Source organism: Mustela nigripes, chromosome 14, assembly GCF_022355385.1.
Source record: "Mustela nigripes isolate SB6536 chromosome 14, MUSNIG.SB6536, whole genome shotgun sequence".
Lineage (NCBI taxonomy): Eukaryota > Metazoa > Chordata > Mammalia > Carnivora > Mustelidae > Mustela > Mustela nigripes.
This window is the reverse complement of record NC_081570.1, coordinates 15365658-15382948: the sequence shown is the minus strand read 5'-3', so window position 1 is coordinate 15382948 and position 17291 is coordinate 15365658. Positions and strand designations below refer to the sequence as shown.

General features: G+C 56.2%; 1 protein-coding gene across 1 annotated transcript in view; it reads left to right on the top strand.

Annotated features, from left to right (window-relative positions):
- Window positions 1-9049: 9049 nt before the first annotated feature.
- Window positions 9050-17291, top strand: part of RAP1GAP (RAP1 GTPase activating protein) — a 50012-nt gene continuing 41770 nt past the window's right edge. The window contains 2 exon segments of the mRNA XM_059376560.1: window positions 9050-9133; window positions 10950-10985. Coding sequence (XP_059232543.1) covers window positions 9090-9133; window positions 10950-10985 — 80 coding nt within the window. The 5' untranslated portion in view covers window positions 9050-9089.

Sequence of the window (17291 nt, the reverse complement as noted above, 5' to 3'; positions counted from 1 at the left end):
CCAGGACCTTAAGCCCCCAGAGGCAGGACTGGACAGAGCCCTTGGGACAGAGTCTTCTCCGTCCCAGTCATGAGACAGGCCCCTGGACTTCCCCGGCTGGGGAGATATGGCCCTCTGTGGTCCTCTGATGGGCAGGAGAAAACCTGGGATCTGTCCCCCGCCCCCGTGCCACATCGTTGGAACCCACCCTTGGTCAGCCAGGGTGGGAAGGAGCTGGTTAGCTCAGGGATAACATAGCAACCGTCAGGAAGGTTCTGGCAAAGGAGAAGCAGAAGAGAGGCTGAGTGATAGAACACAAGTGGGGGGCATGAATTGTGTACTTGCAGTATGTAGGCCTCTATGCTAAGCACTTTTCACAGATCTCATTTAATCCTCAGAGCAACTGTTATTAGACCCGCTGAGGCTCAGAGAGTTTAAATGACCTGCTCAGGGTCACCCGGCTGGTGTGTGGCTGGAGCTGAGATTTGAATTACGGGCTATCTGCCTCCACTTTGAACCACTTTGGCCTACTGCGTGCAGAATTAGATGGGGTTAGGAGAAGCCTGTGGTAGAGAGGAAGGGGCTGAGCCCTTAGGGAGCGGCGGCAGTTCTAGGCAGGGGTGGGGAGGGGGTTCACACTCTGGGGCTGTCCCCACACTTTGAGGACACAGCCCTGAACCTCCCAGGCTCTCCTCCCTCCTTTTCCCCATCCCTGTGGCCTGTCCCTGGGGCTCAGCGCCCAGGCTGGGTTGGGAGAAGAGGATGAATGGGGAGATTTTTTTGCAGAGTTCCTGGGGATTTACAATCCCACAGACCCTGGCTTCTCCTGGCCTATGTCTGCATAAATTCCCAGCTTGGAAACCGAGAAATCCTCAGCATTAGAGCTGGAGAGGAGCCCATGGGATCAGCTGGTCCAACCCCCTTGTTTTACAGATAATAATTATTATGATTACGCCCGATGGTAGCAATTCACAAAGGGCTTTCACATCTGGGTTGCCTCTTATGCACGCCAGGGCCCTTGGGGCTGGCAGAACTCGGGCGGTGGTTGTTATTCACCTCCCCACTTGGAAGCCAAGAAAAACTGAGGCTTAGAGAGGCCAAGAGATGAGCCCCAGAGCACACAGCGAGTTTTGGTCCTGGGCTCCACATCCAGATGTCTCCTCCCCTGGGCCCCTTGTACCATCCTGGGACTCCTGAGGCTCGGAGCCCATGGGGTGTGGCTCCAGGACTATCTCTACATTAGGAACAGGCTAGGGGACAGTGTCTGGGGGGGCTGGTTCTGTTCTGAGGTGTGTGGAAGTGGGAAAAGAGAAATATGAGTGATGCCTGCCTTCCTCCCTGTCATGGGAACACACTTTCCTTCTCCAAGCCGAGGGGCAGAGCTGTTTCTTAGAGGCCTCCCGCTCAATGCGCCCGGCTGCCCCCAAAAATCAGACTGAGAAAGTACCTTGGAGAGCCCTCATTATACGAAGAAGGAGACTGGGTCTGGAGGGGTAAGGCCCTGCCCATAGTCAAGCTGAGCCTGGGACCTGGGTCTCATGACTCAGTATAAGGCTATGCTAGCACCTGTCCAGTAACAGTACTAAAGATAATCCCTACCTACTGACTGCCTACTATCTGCCAGGGCTGAGCACTTTACACTGAATCCCCAAAACTGAGCTGAGTAATTTTATTATCATTACCATCCCTTGTACAGATGAAGAAACTGAGGCTTCAAGAGCTTATGAAAGTGTCCCCGAGTCACAACCAGAAAGTGACAGAAGTGAGGATTCAAACACAGGTCCGTCTGACTCCAGCCCGTGCCGATGTCAGTCCCCAGATGTAGTGTGATAGGAATGAAATCGATTTTAGCTTTCTTTTTGTTCAATAGCCAACCTAGCACATCATTCATTCATTCCCTGAATATTTGCGGAGTACCGGCCATGCTGAGGGGCGTGGGCCTCCAGGCATGCCTAAACCATGCATGATGGCTGCCTCTGCCCCCTCCTCCTGCCCCAACCCAGCCACATACCGTGCGTTGTTCAGCCTCTTCCTTTGCTCTTCAGCTTGCCCATGGGGTACTTTGCAGCTGATTTGCCCTGTGGAAACAGGGGCACACTCAGCAGGGGCTTCTGGACTTTGTACATCCTCATTGCCTGCTGACAACGGCATTAGCAGCCTTCTGTGGGCACAAGACCCTGGGCTAAGTCCACTCTGTGTGGCTCATCTCTTGTACGGGGAGCATTGTCCCTCTGTAAACTACCAACTAGTGCATCTCCATTCTCTCGATGTGGGAACTGAGGCTTAGAGTCACACAGCTCAGGACTGGGCTGGAGCCCCACTGTCTGGCTCTCGTGTCCATGTCCTTTCCCCATGCTCACACTGCCCTGCTCCGTGTCCAGGCTCCGTGCCCAGGCTGTGTGGCTTTGCATTTAGAAACCTGGTTCTTGGTTTCTATGGCTTCAGCCATACGGCAAGTATTTATTAAGCACCTACTGTGTGCCTGGGGGAAGTGCGTTATGAGGCTACGTTTTATGAGGATGGGGAGATAGGAGTTCCTCTGTGAGGGATGGGGGCGTCCTGAGCACCCACTCCACCCAACTCCTGAGTACAGGAGACTTTTGGGCCTCCAAGGCGGTCAGAGATAGGGCTTTCTTCTGGCAGGAGTCCCTGAGTGGGACTCAGAGTAGAGCTAAGACCTCAGAAGGTTTTTACAGTCACTTCTACTAACCCTGGGGCAAGCCCCTCAGGGCCTCAGGTTCTTGGTCTATGAACAGGGGGTGATAATTGCTCCTAATTTACAGGGTGGTCAGGAGGACTGAACCAACAAGAGTGTTTGGTACAAGGCCTCAAGAACTAGTCACTGCTCCTACTGAGCTGGGGTGCCTGCATATGTGATGGGAGCTGAGGGCTTGAGGGGGCGTCAGAAGCTGGCTCTGCTCGGTTTCCAAGCCTCAGTTTCCCCATCAGTCATGGCTGACATATAACTCTTACATGATCTGGGGCTTTTGTGGGGATCATAGAGGTTCCGGGACGCGTAGGTGCAGCCCTGTGATCTGTACACGGAGAGAACGGGTCCCGTGGAAGAGGGGGCGGCGGGAACACGGTGGGCGGCGGCACAGGTGCCGCCATTGTGGCGCGCAGGTGTGCCTTTGTGGGCCAGGAGAGGCGCCGCAGTTCTCGCTCGGGAGAAGGGAGAGGGCAGTCTCTGGGGGCCACCTCCGCACAAGGGGAGGAGTGAGGAGTGCGGGGGGGGGGGTTGACGAGGGCGCAGCTGAGAACACAGGACGCTTCCTCCGGGCCGCCCTCAGGGCCCCCACTCGCCCGAGGAGAGACTCCGGGGACGCTGTCCCTGGTGCTGGAGCCCGACTAGCCCTCGCTCTGCAGTTCCTATGACGGCCAGCTGAGGGCGCCCGGGACCGCGGCGGACTCCCTAGGCCCGGTTCAGAACAGGGTTTTAAAAACGAGTTCTCAAAAAAAAAAAAAAAAAAAAAAACATAAAAACGAGTTCTCTATTTTCCTGTAATGGTATTCCTAGATAATAAGCCTACCTATGAGGATGTACAGCCAAACAATATACTGCCCTAAGAGAAGTAAAAGCTCTCTAGATCCATATTCTGGCAAGATCACACTACAGGACCTAATGAAGTAACCAAATGCTTGCACTTGTATACACGCACACACACACACACACACACACACACACGTGTGTGTATGTGTGTACACAACAGGTCTTCTTTAGGTGGGACTCTCCTGACAAAGCTATCCTGGCACCTACCCACTGAATGACAGTGGTGATTCCTAGTAACTGCTAAAGACCATAACCACCCTCAGGTATTTCTCTAATGCCCTTTAGGGAACAGAGCCACCCCGGTTGAAACCCCTGTCGTGATGGGGACCTTAGCCAGGTGAAGAGGGGTTCACAGAACCCCAGAATGGCTCGGTGGGAAGGTTTGGCCCTTTAGGGAATTGTCAGGGCATCCTATCCCCCATCTTAAAAATGGACCAATTGGGAAGGAATTGTACTAGGCAGAACTGGGGGGCCACAACCCAAGTCTTCTCCTGGCAAGATTCAGTCAGCCTAGCTGTGCTGGGTGGGACTCCGGGCATCAAGCTGTCTCATTTCCAGGTCAGCCTCCCTGCTCTTGAAAATGCCCTTAGCAGGGGGGTAGGAGTGGGAGGCTGGCTGGATTCCAGCCTAAGGTGTGTGACAGGGGCCTTGGCCTCCCCTCTCCTTGGGGATGCCGGAGTTGCACACCTCTGGATCCCCCTACCCTCAAAAAGCCATCCACTCTCCAACCTCTATTTTTTCCCAATAGTCAGCTGGGCATGCTGTTTGTGCGTGTGATGTGTGTGTACATGTGTATCTGTGTGTGTTTATTGTGTGGGCAGTGTGACCTAAGGGTGTGTGCTTGTGTTCACAAACACACATATGTGTATGCAAATACAGCCATAGTCAGTAGGTGAGTGCACACTGATTTGGGGTGTGCGTGAGCATGGTTTGAACTTTGTGTGTGAGTATGTATGTGCGTGTGTGTGTGCACGTGTGTATATGAGGAGGCTCTGGAATGTAGAACCTGGTGTTTATGTAAGCATGATAGCGTGCATTTTATTACGATATGCTCTTCTAGGTGCGAGCTGGATGTTTCTTTGCACAGTACCAGGGCAAGTGCATGTATGACCTGGGAAGGTTCTGCCCAGGTGTGCACGCAGGTTTGCCCCAGACCGTATCTGTCTTGTTCATCCTCTATCACTGGTGCCTGCACAGTGTCAGTCACACAGTAGGCACTCAGTATGTACTTGCAGAAGTATTGAAGGAAGGAAGAAAGAAGTACCTTCCTTTGTGTCTGTATTTCCAGAAGGACTTTTTTCTCAGGGCCCTGAAGGCACATGATCTATAGGGTGAACAGGGACACATCCTCAGTGGTGGGGGTCTGAGTGACGGCATTCATTCTTGCTCATTCTGGCCAGGCCAGACGGTCCTGGTCTCAGATGGGGACACTTTGAGTAGGCAGAGGTCTCAGGAACCCACTGAATGAGACTGGGGTCTCAGAACCAGGACAACGGAGGGCTGGGTCGGTAACCTCACTGGGAAGCTGCCTGGAGGAAGAGTGTGAGCCAGGCCCCACACCCTCTTCCCTCTGTTCCCAGTTCAGGGTTTATAGCATCTTGGGATTGGGTGGGTGTGGTGTGGCTTGGCTAGAAAAGCTGTAGGCTAAGGATAATAATTCCATGAGTCCCTGGAATTCTCTGAAGGCAAATGCGTTTTTCCATTATTATATCTTTAACCCATCAAAGTGAGAGTGGGTGTTTTAACAGGTGAGCAAACTGAGGCCCAGGGAGGAAAACGGATGAATGCAGAGCCCACAGGAGGCTGCCTGGCTGGGCAGGACGCCCAGGACCGCCCTGTCTCCTGCCCAGGAGGTTCCAGGCAGATATCCTGAGTGGGAAACCAGAATTGACCCCACAAGCTCCATCTGGAGCCCAGGCTAGAGAGCTTCCCGGGAGTCTGCCCCTCCCTATTCTCTTACATTTCCCTGCTGAGGGCTGAAGAGGGGGCGTTGGAGGCTGGTGGGTGGGACTCCCAGAGTTCACCCCAGGGTGAGCTTGGAAGGGGAGCTCTGCAGCCCTCCGCCGCTGCAGCCTTCCCTCCTCCCTCGCACAGTCTGGCACCTGTTGGAACAACTTGGGTACAAATCTAGGAGGCCTAGAAGAGGAAGCTTCCTCCTCAAGGGAGGGCCTGAACTGTGGAGGGGGAAAGCCTGGCTCTGGTTTCTAGGGGAGAGGCTGGAGGGAAAGGAGGAAGGAATCTCTGTCCCACTGCAGAGGTAGCAAGGACTCCCGGGTACCAGTTAGGGAGCACCGGCTGGCACTCACCTGACGCTACTGAGTGCCCAGGGGAGGCCAGATGTCTGGCGGGGGGCATTAAACAATGTGTTTGAGGTTTCACAGCTAGGAAGTGTCAGAGCCTGGTCCAGCACGACACCCTTATGCACTGTGTGTGTGTGTGTGTGTCTGTCTGTCTGTCTTGGAGACTGTGCCACTTGCCCAGGCATAGATCTGCGCCATTCTTTCCAACAGCTGCACAGTACTGCGTGGCATAAACAGACCTTAATGGACCTCTCCGGTTCCCTCTGGGTGGCCATTAGTTTGTTTTAGAACCCTTACTAATAAATCTTTGCTACCTCTACAAAAACGGTGACTTTGTGCCCCATCAGACTAATGAAAAATAATGCAGCAGCAGGGGTTTTACTTAATAGACCCAAGCTCCTTGTAGCTGTTAACTTGGTCAATCCTTGGCAAAACCCTCGAAGGTGGATGTGTTATTTTTGTCAGCCCCATTCTGCAGATGAAGAAACGGAGGCACAGAAAGATTAAGTGACTTGCCGAAGGTCACGCAGCTCACAAGTGGGCGGGCTGAGATTTGAACCCTGGGGGAGTTGAAGGATGAAGGTATAAGCTCCTGCCTCCTTGTCCCTTTGTCGCTGGCCATCTGTCTTCAGGCTTACGTGCTGGCACGCGGCAGGGGGCACATTCTTGGAGGTGGTCGTGCAGGTTAAGAAAGTACATTTATTTTTTGTTTAAGATTTAATTAATTTGTGACTGAGAGAGATACCAAGAGAGGGAACACAGCCATGGAGGAGCTGGAGAGGGAGAAGCAGGCTCCCCCTAAGCAGGGAGTCCGATATGGGGCTCGATCCCAGGACCCTGGGATCATGACCCGAGCCAAAGGCAGATGCTTAACGACTGAGCCACCCAGGTGCTCCAAGAGAGTACATTTAAATTCTGCTGTTGCTTGAGGGACCAGAAGCTGGCCAGGGAGTGTCCTGTGCATCCCTGGCTGAGGGAACGTGACCCCCCACCCTCACCCCACCCCCAGCCAGTGAAGCAGCTGCAGCTGGTCAGAACCCAAGAGGCTGGAGCCCACACTGGGTTCTTTGTCTTCAGTGGGAATCCTGCAGCCCACACAGCCCCTCTTAAGGACCCACTGTCCCAGCACCAGCAGGGCCTCCCGGGGGCCAGGCCCGGCTGGGAAACTTGGCACATAGGAGACTGCTTGGCTTCGGTGCCAAGTGGACATGCAGAGTCCACTCAGGAGTCATTCTCGCTGAAAAGAGACTGACGAGGCTGATGGCCACATCCAAAGGGGTGCAGCAGCCTGGAGAGGCCTGGGGACTCGGGTCCCAGTCCTGGCACTGTGTAGACCCTATCAGCTCCTGGTCTTCCATCCCCCCAGCCCCGGCTCTCTGGGCACCCATGTGCTGCTTTCACTTAGGAAGGGAACGCTTCCCCCTCCTCAGGCCAGCCTGCGGGCGCCTAGGCCTTGCCCCTTGGGGGGGCCTCCTGGATTGCCCTTTGAGGAGTGGGCTTCCTCCACTGGCCTGGCCAGGCTCTCCATCCACACATCTGAGGCCCTAGAGCAGAAAGGCAGGAGTGCCTGCCAAGAGGGAGCCAGGCAACCCTCTAAGCACCAAACTGAGGGGATAGTTCTAGGTCCAAGGCAATCTCCCTGGCCCTGCCCGGCCTTCGAACAAGGGGCTCTTGACGGCTCCTTAACCCATCAGGATATGTGGAGAGAAGGGGTCCGGGGTGGGAGCGGGGAGAGGAGCTGGGGGCCGACCCTCCAAGAGAGAAGCCGTTGCTGTGAACCAAGGTCAGTTTCTTCGTGTCTGAAATGGGGAGACCAGCGCACCACGTCCCCCTGCCCGAGTGAGACAAGCCGTGAAGGTCGGTACCCAGACCAGTCATTTCCCAGGGGAAGCTGGGGCTGATAGCCCTGGCCCAGGGCACAGGTGAACAGGTCCTGAAAGGCTTCTGAAGAATTCCTGCCAGCCTGTCGCCCTGCCCTCTTGTTGTACCCTTGGTCGTTCTCCCCTCCCCCCACTTCTGTTCTGCGTGCATTCCCTTAGTCAGAAAACCCCACAGAAAATCTCAAGGCTCTGAGGGCTGCCCTGGGGTAATCCCTTCCTCTTTGGGGGCCAGAGGGGGCATTCTGGAAGGGGTGGGCGAGTCTAGGGGGCCGGACCAATGAATGTCCTGTGTCTGGGGACCCATCTTCAGTTGGGGGCAGGAGGGACAGCTCCCTGCAGGGTGGGGCGCTGGGCAGAGAGCTCTGAGTGAGCCGCGTGCAGAGGAGGCGGTCCCGGCGTTTGCGGAGTGAATGAGCGACCTGCTCTGGGACTCAGAGCCCAGACCCTGCGCAGAAGGTTGCGGAGTGACAAAACCTAGTGGGGCATCTTCATCCCCTTTGCTCCTCCTCCTCACCAGCCAGGGGGGGGGGGGGGGCACCTAGGAGAGGGGGATGAGAGTGGGCAATACAAGAGCACTCTAGAGACTGTGCCCCTTCCTTCACTCATCCATTTGCCCGAAAAGCAGAGCTTTTGACTTACAGCGCGAGACTTATGCAGCAGCCATTTATTGAGTGCCTGTTGTGTATCGGGCCTGGGCTGAGCACTCTGCATGAATGAATGAACTCCTTCCAGCACCACAGGGGCGTGTGTGTGTGTGTGTGTGTGTGTGTGTGTGTGTGTGTGTATGTGTGCGCGCGCGCGTGTGTGCGGGAGTGGGGGCGGAGTTCCATTTTGCAGATGAGAATGTTGAGGCACAGGGAGGGCAAGGACTTGCCCACAGTGCAGACCATTTTGCCCCCGGATTCCAAGTTCTTGACCCCGCCCGCTGCGAGTTTCCCCCTCCTCGTGGATCCGGGCGGGAGTGGAAAGGGGTGGGGGGTGGGGGAGATCCGCCGGCACCGCCCCACGGCTCCGGGGAGGGGGCAGTGGCACAGGGTGTAGTCTGCAGAAGAGGGTCTGTAGCCCCGTGCGCCCCTGGTCGGGGGTGGAGGATAGCTGTTGGCCAGCACCCCGCGTGCCCCGCATCCCCCCTGCCCCTCTCCGAGGTCCCCGCTCGGAAAGTCCCGGGAAGCCCCCGCCCCCGGCCCGCGGGCGGCGGGAACAAGCGGCCCTTTCTGCGCGCGGCGGCCCCCGGCAGCTGGCCCGCGGCCCGCGGGGGCGCGGACAATCCCGGGGCTTGTGGCCGGGGCGGGGCGGCCCGAGTTGCCAAGGTGACCCGGGCGCGGGGAAGGCTGCCCCGGCGCGGCGCGGGCGGCGGGGCTGCCGGGCGGCGGCGGCACCATGAGCGGCCGGAAGCGCAGCTTCACCTTCGGGGCCTACGGCGGGTAGGTGCGCCGGGCGGGGGCGCCCGTGTGCGCGCGGAGGCCCCCGGGGTGGGCGGGCCGGGGGCGGGGGGCGGGGGGCGCCGCACTTGCGAGTCTGGGTTTGCGGGTGAGGGGAGCGCTTCGGGGGTGAGACCGCGTGTGTGCGCCTGTGGGTCCCGGCAGGCTGCCCGCGGACACCCGTGGACGCGCGAGGGCCCGGTGCGCCTCTGCGCAGGGCTGGGGTGCGGAGCCGGTGGGTGCGCGCCCCCGGGTCGGGGCGCGGCCCTGCAGGAGCCTCTACTTGGCCTTTGAAGTTGCTGGGCCCCTTCAGTGAGGCTTTGGAAGGAGAGAGCCTAGAAGCCATCAGCAGGCCCATGCTTACATTTCTCTGCCCAAACCTCCTCCTCCCGGGGCTGGGGCTGCCGGGGCTTGGAGACCTAGGGCCCTGGAGGCAGAGTGGTGGCTGGTCCGTCTTGGGGTCACCGTCCCTCCTGACCCCAAATGTCCACCTCCGAGGAGTGCAGCGTAGGGCTGGGGAGATTCTTGCCTTAGGCAGACTTGGTACATTGGAAGGAAGACCAGGTGCAGAGACTGGGGCCGGAGCCCCTTCCCTGGCCAGCCAGGTAGTTGGATGACCTTCTACCAGGCCCTGCCTCCTTGTCAGGGAGACACACAGGACCCGCCTTGGGGAGCAGAGCGGTTGGAACTCACATGTGTAAAGCTGCCGGGGCAGGGCAGGTGCTCTGGGAGGTGTGGGGGTGGTGTCCCAGGTGGCAGCCCTCACTAAATGCCCAGCCTCACCAGGGACCCTGGCAGAGGAGTTGTGGGGGTGGTCGGAGACAGGATCCCCTCCTCATCTGGGGCCCTGCTAGCCTCCAGGCGATGAAAGGACTCCTGGTTACTGACACCGAGAGGCAGCCCAAGAAGTGTGGCTGGGGTCCATGGTCGGAGTCGGGACAAGCCCTGACCTCTCAGGCCTCCCTTTCCTTGTCTGCAGAGTCCACATGAGCTGACCCCTAGGAAGACCCCAGCCCTGCCTCCTCCCCCTCTGGCAGAGTCTGGTTTGGTCCCCCTTCCTCATTCTCCTCTGGCCTCTGGGCAGGAGGCAAGAGTTGTTTGTTGTCCCAACAGCTGCCCAGTCTCTTGGCCCCCAGCTGGGCAGGAGGGTGGAACTCACCCCAGCCCTCCCCAACCTCAAGGTGCCCTCGGAGGGCAACATCCACACCCTCTCTGTGACATCGGCCTTGGAGGGATTTGGGGAAAACAAAGTCTGGGGATAGCCCCTGAGCGCTGGGGCTCACGTTCTTCCTCTGGCCGTGCGATGAGGCCGGCAGGGAGTGTGTGTGTGCTGGGGGTGAGGTGGGAGAGGAGGGTACATACGAGTGAGCTCTAGCTCTGGGATGGAGGCAGGCCGCCAGGAAAGCGGAGGGACGGTTCCTCCTGCCCCCCGTAAACCATAAACACCCACATCCTTCAATCCTGCCTGGGATTCCAATCCTGTCCCACTCCACCTGTTCCCAAACCCCCCATCTCGGCCACCAGCCCCTAGTCTGGTCCTGGGCCCCTGCTTCCCTACCCCTGTGCCCCCAATCCCGCCGTTTTTCCTTATTCTTCCACCCCACACCTTCCCATGGCCCTAACCGGACACTGCAGAGACCTAACCAGGTCTCTGCAGCCTGTGGGGGACTGTGACAGTGCATCGGCACCCAAGAAACAATATCTCCTCCGGGCCCCGCAGGCAGGGTGCTGGGTGAGTTGGGATTGGCCTGATGGGCTAGGCGGGGCTGGGGGAGAAGGGGCTGCCCCCTCATTTGCTGCCCCTCTTGCTGTGTTTCAGAGTGGACAAATCCTTCACCCCTCGCCGAAGTGTGTGGTGAGTACTGGGAGCTCTCAGGAGGGGCTGGGCTGCTTGGCTGAACCTCAGGGACACTCCCAAACCAGCCCCCCACCCTACAATGACAGACCAGACCGCCACCAACCCTGCGGCCACCCTACCACCCACCATACCAGTTCTTCCTGCAGCTGTTTTGCCCTACAGTTCTCTCTTGATCTCCAACTCGGAGTCACGAAAATCAGGTTAAATCTTAGTTCTGCCTAGCACCCGTGTGACCTTAGTGATTCACTAACCTCTCTGACCTTCCCTGTTCTCATCTGTGAAATGGGGATTAAAATGGCCATTTAACAGAGGGTAAAATTGTAAAACAAACAAACAAAACACCTAAAAAACAAAAATAAGGCCTGCCATACTGTAGGCCCTCACTGAAAGTGCTTTCTTCCCTCTCTTCCCAGCTCATGGCCCCTGGGGGGCTGAGGGTGCCCTTGATCCCAAGTCCTCTAGTTCCGTCCCATACGTAGCCTTCACAACCCCCTCCTGCAGCCTGTTGCCCCAGTCTGAGGCTGCCCTTTCTTTGGAGGAAGAGGGGGCAGCTGTGTCTGCAGCTTCCCCAACAGCGAGGGCGGTGGGTGGAGGTGCGGCCTCGCCTCGGGATCCACAGCACCCCCGAAGCCCAGCAGGCGGGTGCCTCCCAGCTTCCCCAGCCCCAACAGCACATGGGCCCAGCTGGCTGCTTCCGTTACCACTTCAACTCCAGCGGGAGAGCTCGCGCTTCCTGTCCCTGCTGGGGACTTCCCAGGGTCCCCAGGCCCTGCAGTGTGCCCCCCCCCACAGCTACTAGACCACTCCTGTCTGGCACCATTGCCCCACCTGCTGCTGAGTCTCCCCAGGAAGCCACACCTGGGGTGGGAGGCACCCAGGTGCCCAGGCTGAGGTCCAGGACCTGCCCTTTTATTTTCCTTTGATGCTCTCTGTGCAGCCTAGGACCAGTCACTCCCCCTCTCTGGGCTGTATCTCCCGCTGCTGTGCCCAGTCAATTTGAGCCTCCAGTAGTGCAGGATCATATGCTAAACCCAGGGCAGGGACAGGGTGAGGGGAGATAGAGATAAAGTGAGGAAGACGCCATCCTTTTCTTCAAGGACTTCATTAATAGTGTTTTAGCAACAGCCACTTGTTAAGGACCTGCTGTGTACCCGGGTACTGGTAGGTGCGTGAACTGTATCATCTCACATAGTCGTTACCACTTCCCTGAGTTAGGAACTGTTATCTCTAATTACAGATGAGAACAGTGATGCACAGAGTGGAGGAAGTGACTTGTCCAAGGTCACACAGCTCTTCGGGGGCAGAGCTGCGATTTGAATCTTAATCTTCCAGACCCTGCAGAGCCCAGAGTCTTATGCATTCTGTCCCAGGGCCTCCAGACCACATGGTGGGTCTGACCCCCCTCAAAGATGGAGAGGTGACCCAGAACTCCTCTAGGGAGCCCTGAACAAAGCATCAGAGATGAGGGCCCAGGACTGATGGTAACTGACTAGCTGTGTGACTTTGGGCAAATCTCTTCCTCTCTTTGGGTCACAGTTGACAAACTTCTGAAATAGGATTTTGGAATCACGAGGATTTGGTCAGTCCCCAAAGTACCTTGGCCCACACCCTCCTCTCTGGAGATGCTGTCCAAGGTGCTAACCCCTAAGGCCCTCCCTTCTAAGCGGATTGCTTAGCTCCCAGCCTGCGCCTGGCATATAGTTACTGCTCTGTAAATGGCAGTCATTTTGATGATGAATTATGACTTTCTGGCTAGTCTGGGACTCACTTCTCTTGTGACCTGCATTTCTGATCAGTGGGAACACAGCCCCTGAGAGCACCATCTCCGTAGCTTTGCTCATATTTTCCCATCCCCTTGACATGCCCTCTCCTCCCTTTCCCACAAGCCCTCACCACACCTCCAGCCCTCCGGCCCACCTTTATCACTGTGCGTTGAGTGTTTTCTTTTCCGATCCCCATGTTCTTTCTCTCCTTGGAGTACCTCCCTCTGCTTATCATGCCTGTAGAGCCCACATGCATGCTCCTTCCTGGCATAACAGAAAGAGCATGGCCTTCAGAGTCTTGACAGGTGTGGACTTGAATCTGCCTCTGCCGCATGTTCATGGTGTGACTTTGGGCAGGTCGCTTCCCCTCTGTGAGCCCCACTTGCTGCTCAGTTAAGTGTGGAATTGGCTCTCTCCGTGAGTTGAATGTGTCGGTCTAACGCTGTGGTACAAAGCAGGCTCTGAGGCCCTTGAAAGCAGGGGTTCCTTGAGCTATTTTTGACTAAGGCCCATTTTCTACCATGAGTCACCAAAAAGCTGGGCTCTCATCTCCTCATGTCTCTGTCCTCCCCACAATCTTACACAGCTGCCCAAACCCAGGAAATGCTTAATAGATGTCAGTGGAGTTGAATTAAATGTGTCCAGAGTGGAACACTTGAAACTTTGTCAAGGCTAGGAGAGCTTCCTGGAAGAGATGTGGCTTCCTCCACCCCCTTTAAAAAAAGGATGAAGAAGTTGGGGCTTAGCTCAGGGAGCGGCGAGGCCTGATATAGGCCAGATGTGATCATGGCTGGCTTCTCCTACCCCCTGCCCCTCACCAGCAGGTTATCTGCAGTGGAGAAGCTCAGAACAGGTGTGAAGAAAGGATGAGGCCCGGTGTGAAGATTAGGAGCCAGTGGGATAGGGGGTAACTGTGGTTCTGTGACCTAACGGGGATTGGACATTGAAGGTGGATTCAGATGGCGGGACGAGGAAGGAGGCGGAGAGGCGTCAGGGTTGGGAGATGGCTAAGTAGAGTTGTGCAAGGCAGGGGTTCTGGAAGAGGACCTTAAGGCTAGGAGTTGGGCGGGGGGGGAGCAGGCAGGACCCAAGCAAGAACTACGTGCCAACAGCTTGTCAGACACTGTCTCAGGTGGTCTCGATTGTGATGACAGTATTGCAGATTGGCCTTAGTTTCCCCATTTTGGAGGCCAAAACCAAGACTGAGAACTGGCGAGGGCTGGGTTTGAATCCAGCCTTTTCTCCTGCCCGGGAAGGGGCCTTGGCCAGACGAGGGAGCCAAAGACATGAGAGAAGTTCTGATTACGAGGTGAGGGAGGAGAGGAGAATGCAATGACCCTGAGCACCCCCAGAGCAGGGGTCACTGCCCAGCCCCATGTGTCCCCCTGGGAAAGGTCATCTGGTGGCCCAGATATCTCCCATTGGCAGTGATGGTACCGATTGCTCCCGCATATGACGCTTTTCCTGGGTCTCGGACCCTGGGCCAAGCACTTCAGCTTAATTATCTCATTCCCTCCTTGGGCCAGCTTTACGCAGCACGAGGCGATTCCCATCATTTCCCCATTTTACAGATGAGGAACCTGAGGCTCAGGGAGGGGCTGGAGCCAGCCCAGAGGCGCGCAGCGTGTGATGAACCCAGACTGGCAGTGCGGTCAGCCTGGCCCTGCAGCTACAGCCCTTGCTCTCTTGGATGCTGCATGTGCTGAGTGGGAGGTCGGGGTGGGTGGTCCCTGTCCTCAGGTGGCTCCTCTCTGTAAGCACTGAGCTGGGAGCCCGGGGGGGCCTGTGTGCTGCTGCAGGAAGCATGAGGCCGGCCTCATTAGTGGCTCTGAAATGCCAGGCAGGCACAGCCCGCTGGGCCTCCACATCTATTATGCATCTGGTGGGCAGGCCCCCGGTGGGCAGCTGGCAGAGCACACGGGGAGCCAGCAGCTGCTTCCTGAGCCCACACCTGCCACCATACCTCTGGGCAGGGATTCCCCCAAGGCATGCCGAGGCATCTCCTGCCTCATTCCCCCGGCCCAACTTGGGTAAGGGAGTCCCACTGGGGACAGAGGCGTGGATGCTGATGACCCTCTTGTTAGCCTGCCCAGCCCAGCAGCCGCTTCTGAGCGAGGCTGGGACCTCGACTGCCCTGAGGGTCACTTGGGGCTAGGGTGGGCAGGGGCCGGCTGCAACAGGGTCTTCCAGGCCCAGGCTCCTGGCTGCACAGAATCTCAGAGTGGTGAAGTTGTGGTCATTTATTCGTTCAGCCACAAAAAAACTAGCAAGTGACTTCTGTATGCCAGGCACAATTCTGGGGACAGCAGGAAATGAGACAGGCCCAGTCCTGGTCTTCAGAGAGCTTGGTGCGGCCAGAAAGTCACCTCTTGAAGCCTCAATTTCCTTGTCCATAAAACAGGGACTAGAGGAGACAGTCTATAAATAGGTAAGAAATGAACCATGATGGTTGTGCTGAACTTTAAGGAATATATATATATATATATATATATATATTTTTTTTTTTTTTAAGATTTTATTTTATTTATTTGACAGAGAGATACAGCAAGAGAGGGAACACAAGCAGAGGCAGAGGGAGAGGGAGAATCAGGCTTCCCTTTGAACAGGGAGCCTGATGTGGGGTTGGATCCCAGGTCCCTGGGATCATGACCTGAGCTGAAGACAGATGCTTGATGACTGAGTCACCCAAGTGCCCCTAAGGATTTTATATTTAGCAACCTCCACAGCCAACATGGGGCTTGAACCCATAGCCCTGAGATCAAGAGTCTCATGTCCACCGACTGAGCCAGCCAGGTGTCCCCAGCTGTGCTGAATTTTATTTATTTTTATTTTTTTTTAAGATTTTATTTGTTTATTTGACAGAGAGAGATCACAAGTAGGCAGAGAGGCAGGCAGAGAGAAAGAGGGGGAAGCAGGCTCCCTGCTGAGCAGAGAGCCCGATGTGGGACTCAATCCCAGGACCCCGAGACCACGACCCAGGCCAAAGGCAGAGGCCCAACCCACTGAGCCACCCAGGCGCCCTGTGCTGAATTTTAAAGCAAGGGTTCATGCTACAAAGAGCTGATCCTTAGCTAAATCTTACTGTGTGCCGGGCTGTGTTCCAAAACACTTTTCATGGATTGATGGATTTAATCTTCACAACGGGCCCACGAGGGAGCTACTGTTATTACCCCCACGTTTAGGGCCGAGGAAACTGAAGCAGCAGGGGGGTCAAATAGCGTGTTGAAGGTCTCTTGGCAAAAACTGAAATTTGCACCTAAGCAGCCGGGCTCCGGTTTGCCTATCACCCTGGGCGGTACGGCTGAAGGATGATGCAGGGAGTCGTGAAGGGCCTTCCTGAGGGGGTAGCATTTGAACCCAAATCTGAAGCATAAGAGGAGCCGGATGTGAGAGGAGTTCCCCGGAGGGAAGAGGCATTCTTGACAGAGGCAACAGCAGGCACAAAGGCCCTGAGGCAGGAACAAGCTTCGGGTGTCTTGGAAGCAGGGAGGAAGCCATACAGTATGGCTGGAGGGATGAGGGAAAATGAGGTCGGGGGTAGGTGGGGAGAGCAAGGAGGGGGGAGATCCGGCAGGGCCTGCTGGGAGTTTGGGTGTAATGTCAGTGACTGACCGGCAGAACGATTGAGTCTCAGACTCCCCGCTTTGTAAAATCTTAGAATCAGAGAATTTGGGCCTTCTGGAATCTCTGGACATGAAAGAGACCTTTGAGATACCCTCCTATGACCTCCCACCTAGCAAGAAGGCCTTGCTTTGGTTCATGACCCCTTTGAGTATCGGAATGAGGTTTTGGGGGTCTCCTGAGAAAAATATACTTTCATTTTCAAGACCTCCTGAAGCCCACCATCCCTCCTTAAGACCTTCATGACCCCCAAGCAGCTCCTTGACTAGCTCTTCCTTGCTCACTCCTAGTGACAGGAGGCTCACTCTCCTCGAAGTAATCCATTCCATATTTGGATATCAAAAATCTTCCGTGGGGCGCCTGGGTGGCTCAGTTGATTAAGCGACTGCCTTCGGCTCAGGTCACGATCCTGGAGTCCCGGAATCGAGTACTGCGTCCGGCTCCCTGCTTGGCGGGGAGTCTGCTTCTCCCTCTGACCCTCCCCCTTCTCACGCTGTCTCTCTCTCTCTCATTCTCTCTCTCTCAAACAAATAAATAAAATCTTTAAAAACATAAAAATCTTTAAAAAAAATTCTTCTAAAAAAAAAAAAAACTCTGTACAACCAGTTGCCAAAGCCTAGATATAGCCTCGGGGGCCTCCAATCACCCAAAGTGGCCCTTTAATGAGATAAGGACAGAGATCCTATCTTCCAAGTCTGTTGCTTCTGGACTCAACAGCTACTTGTTCCAGTCCATGCTCATTTTCATCCTCTGCTCAGCAGCTCTTGCAGGCCTTAAGGACCTTTATCTTGGGACGCCTGGGTGGCTCAGTGGGTTAAAGCCTCTGCCTTCAGCTCGGGTCATGATCCCAGGTCCTGGGATCGAGCCCTGCATCGGGCTCTCTGCTCAGCGGGGAGCCTGCTTCCTCCTCTCTCTCTGT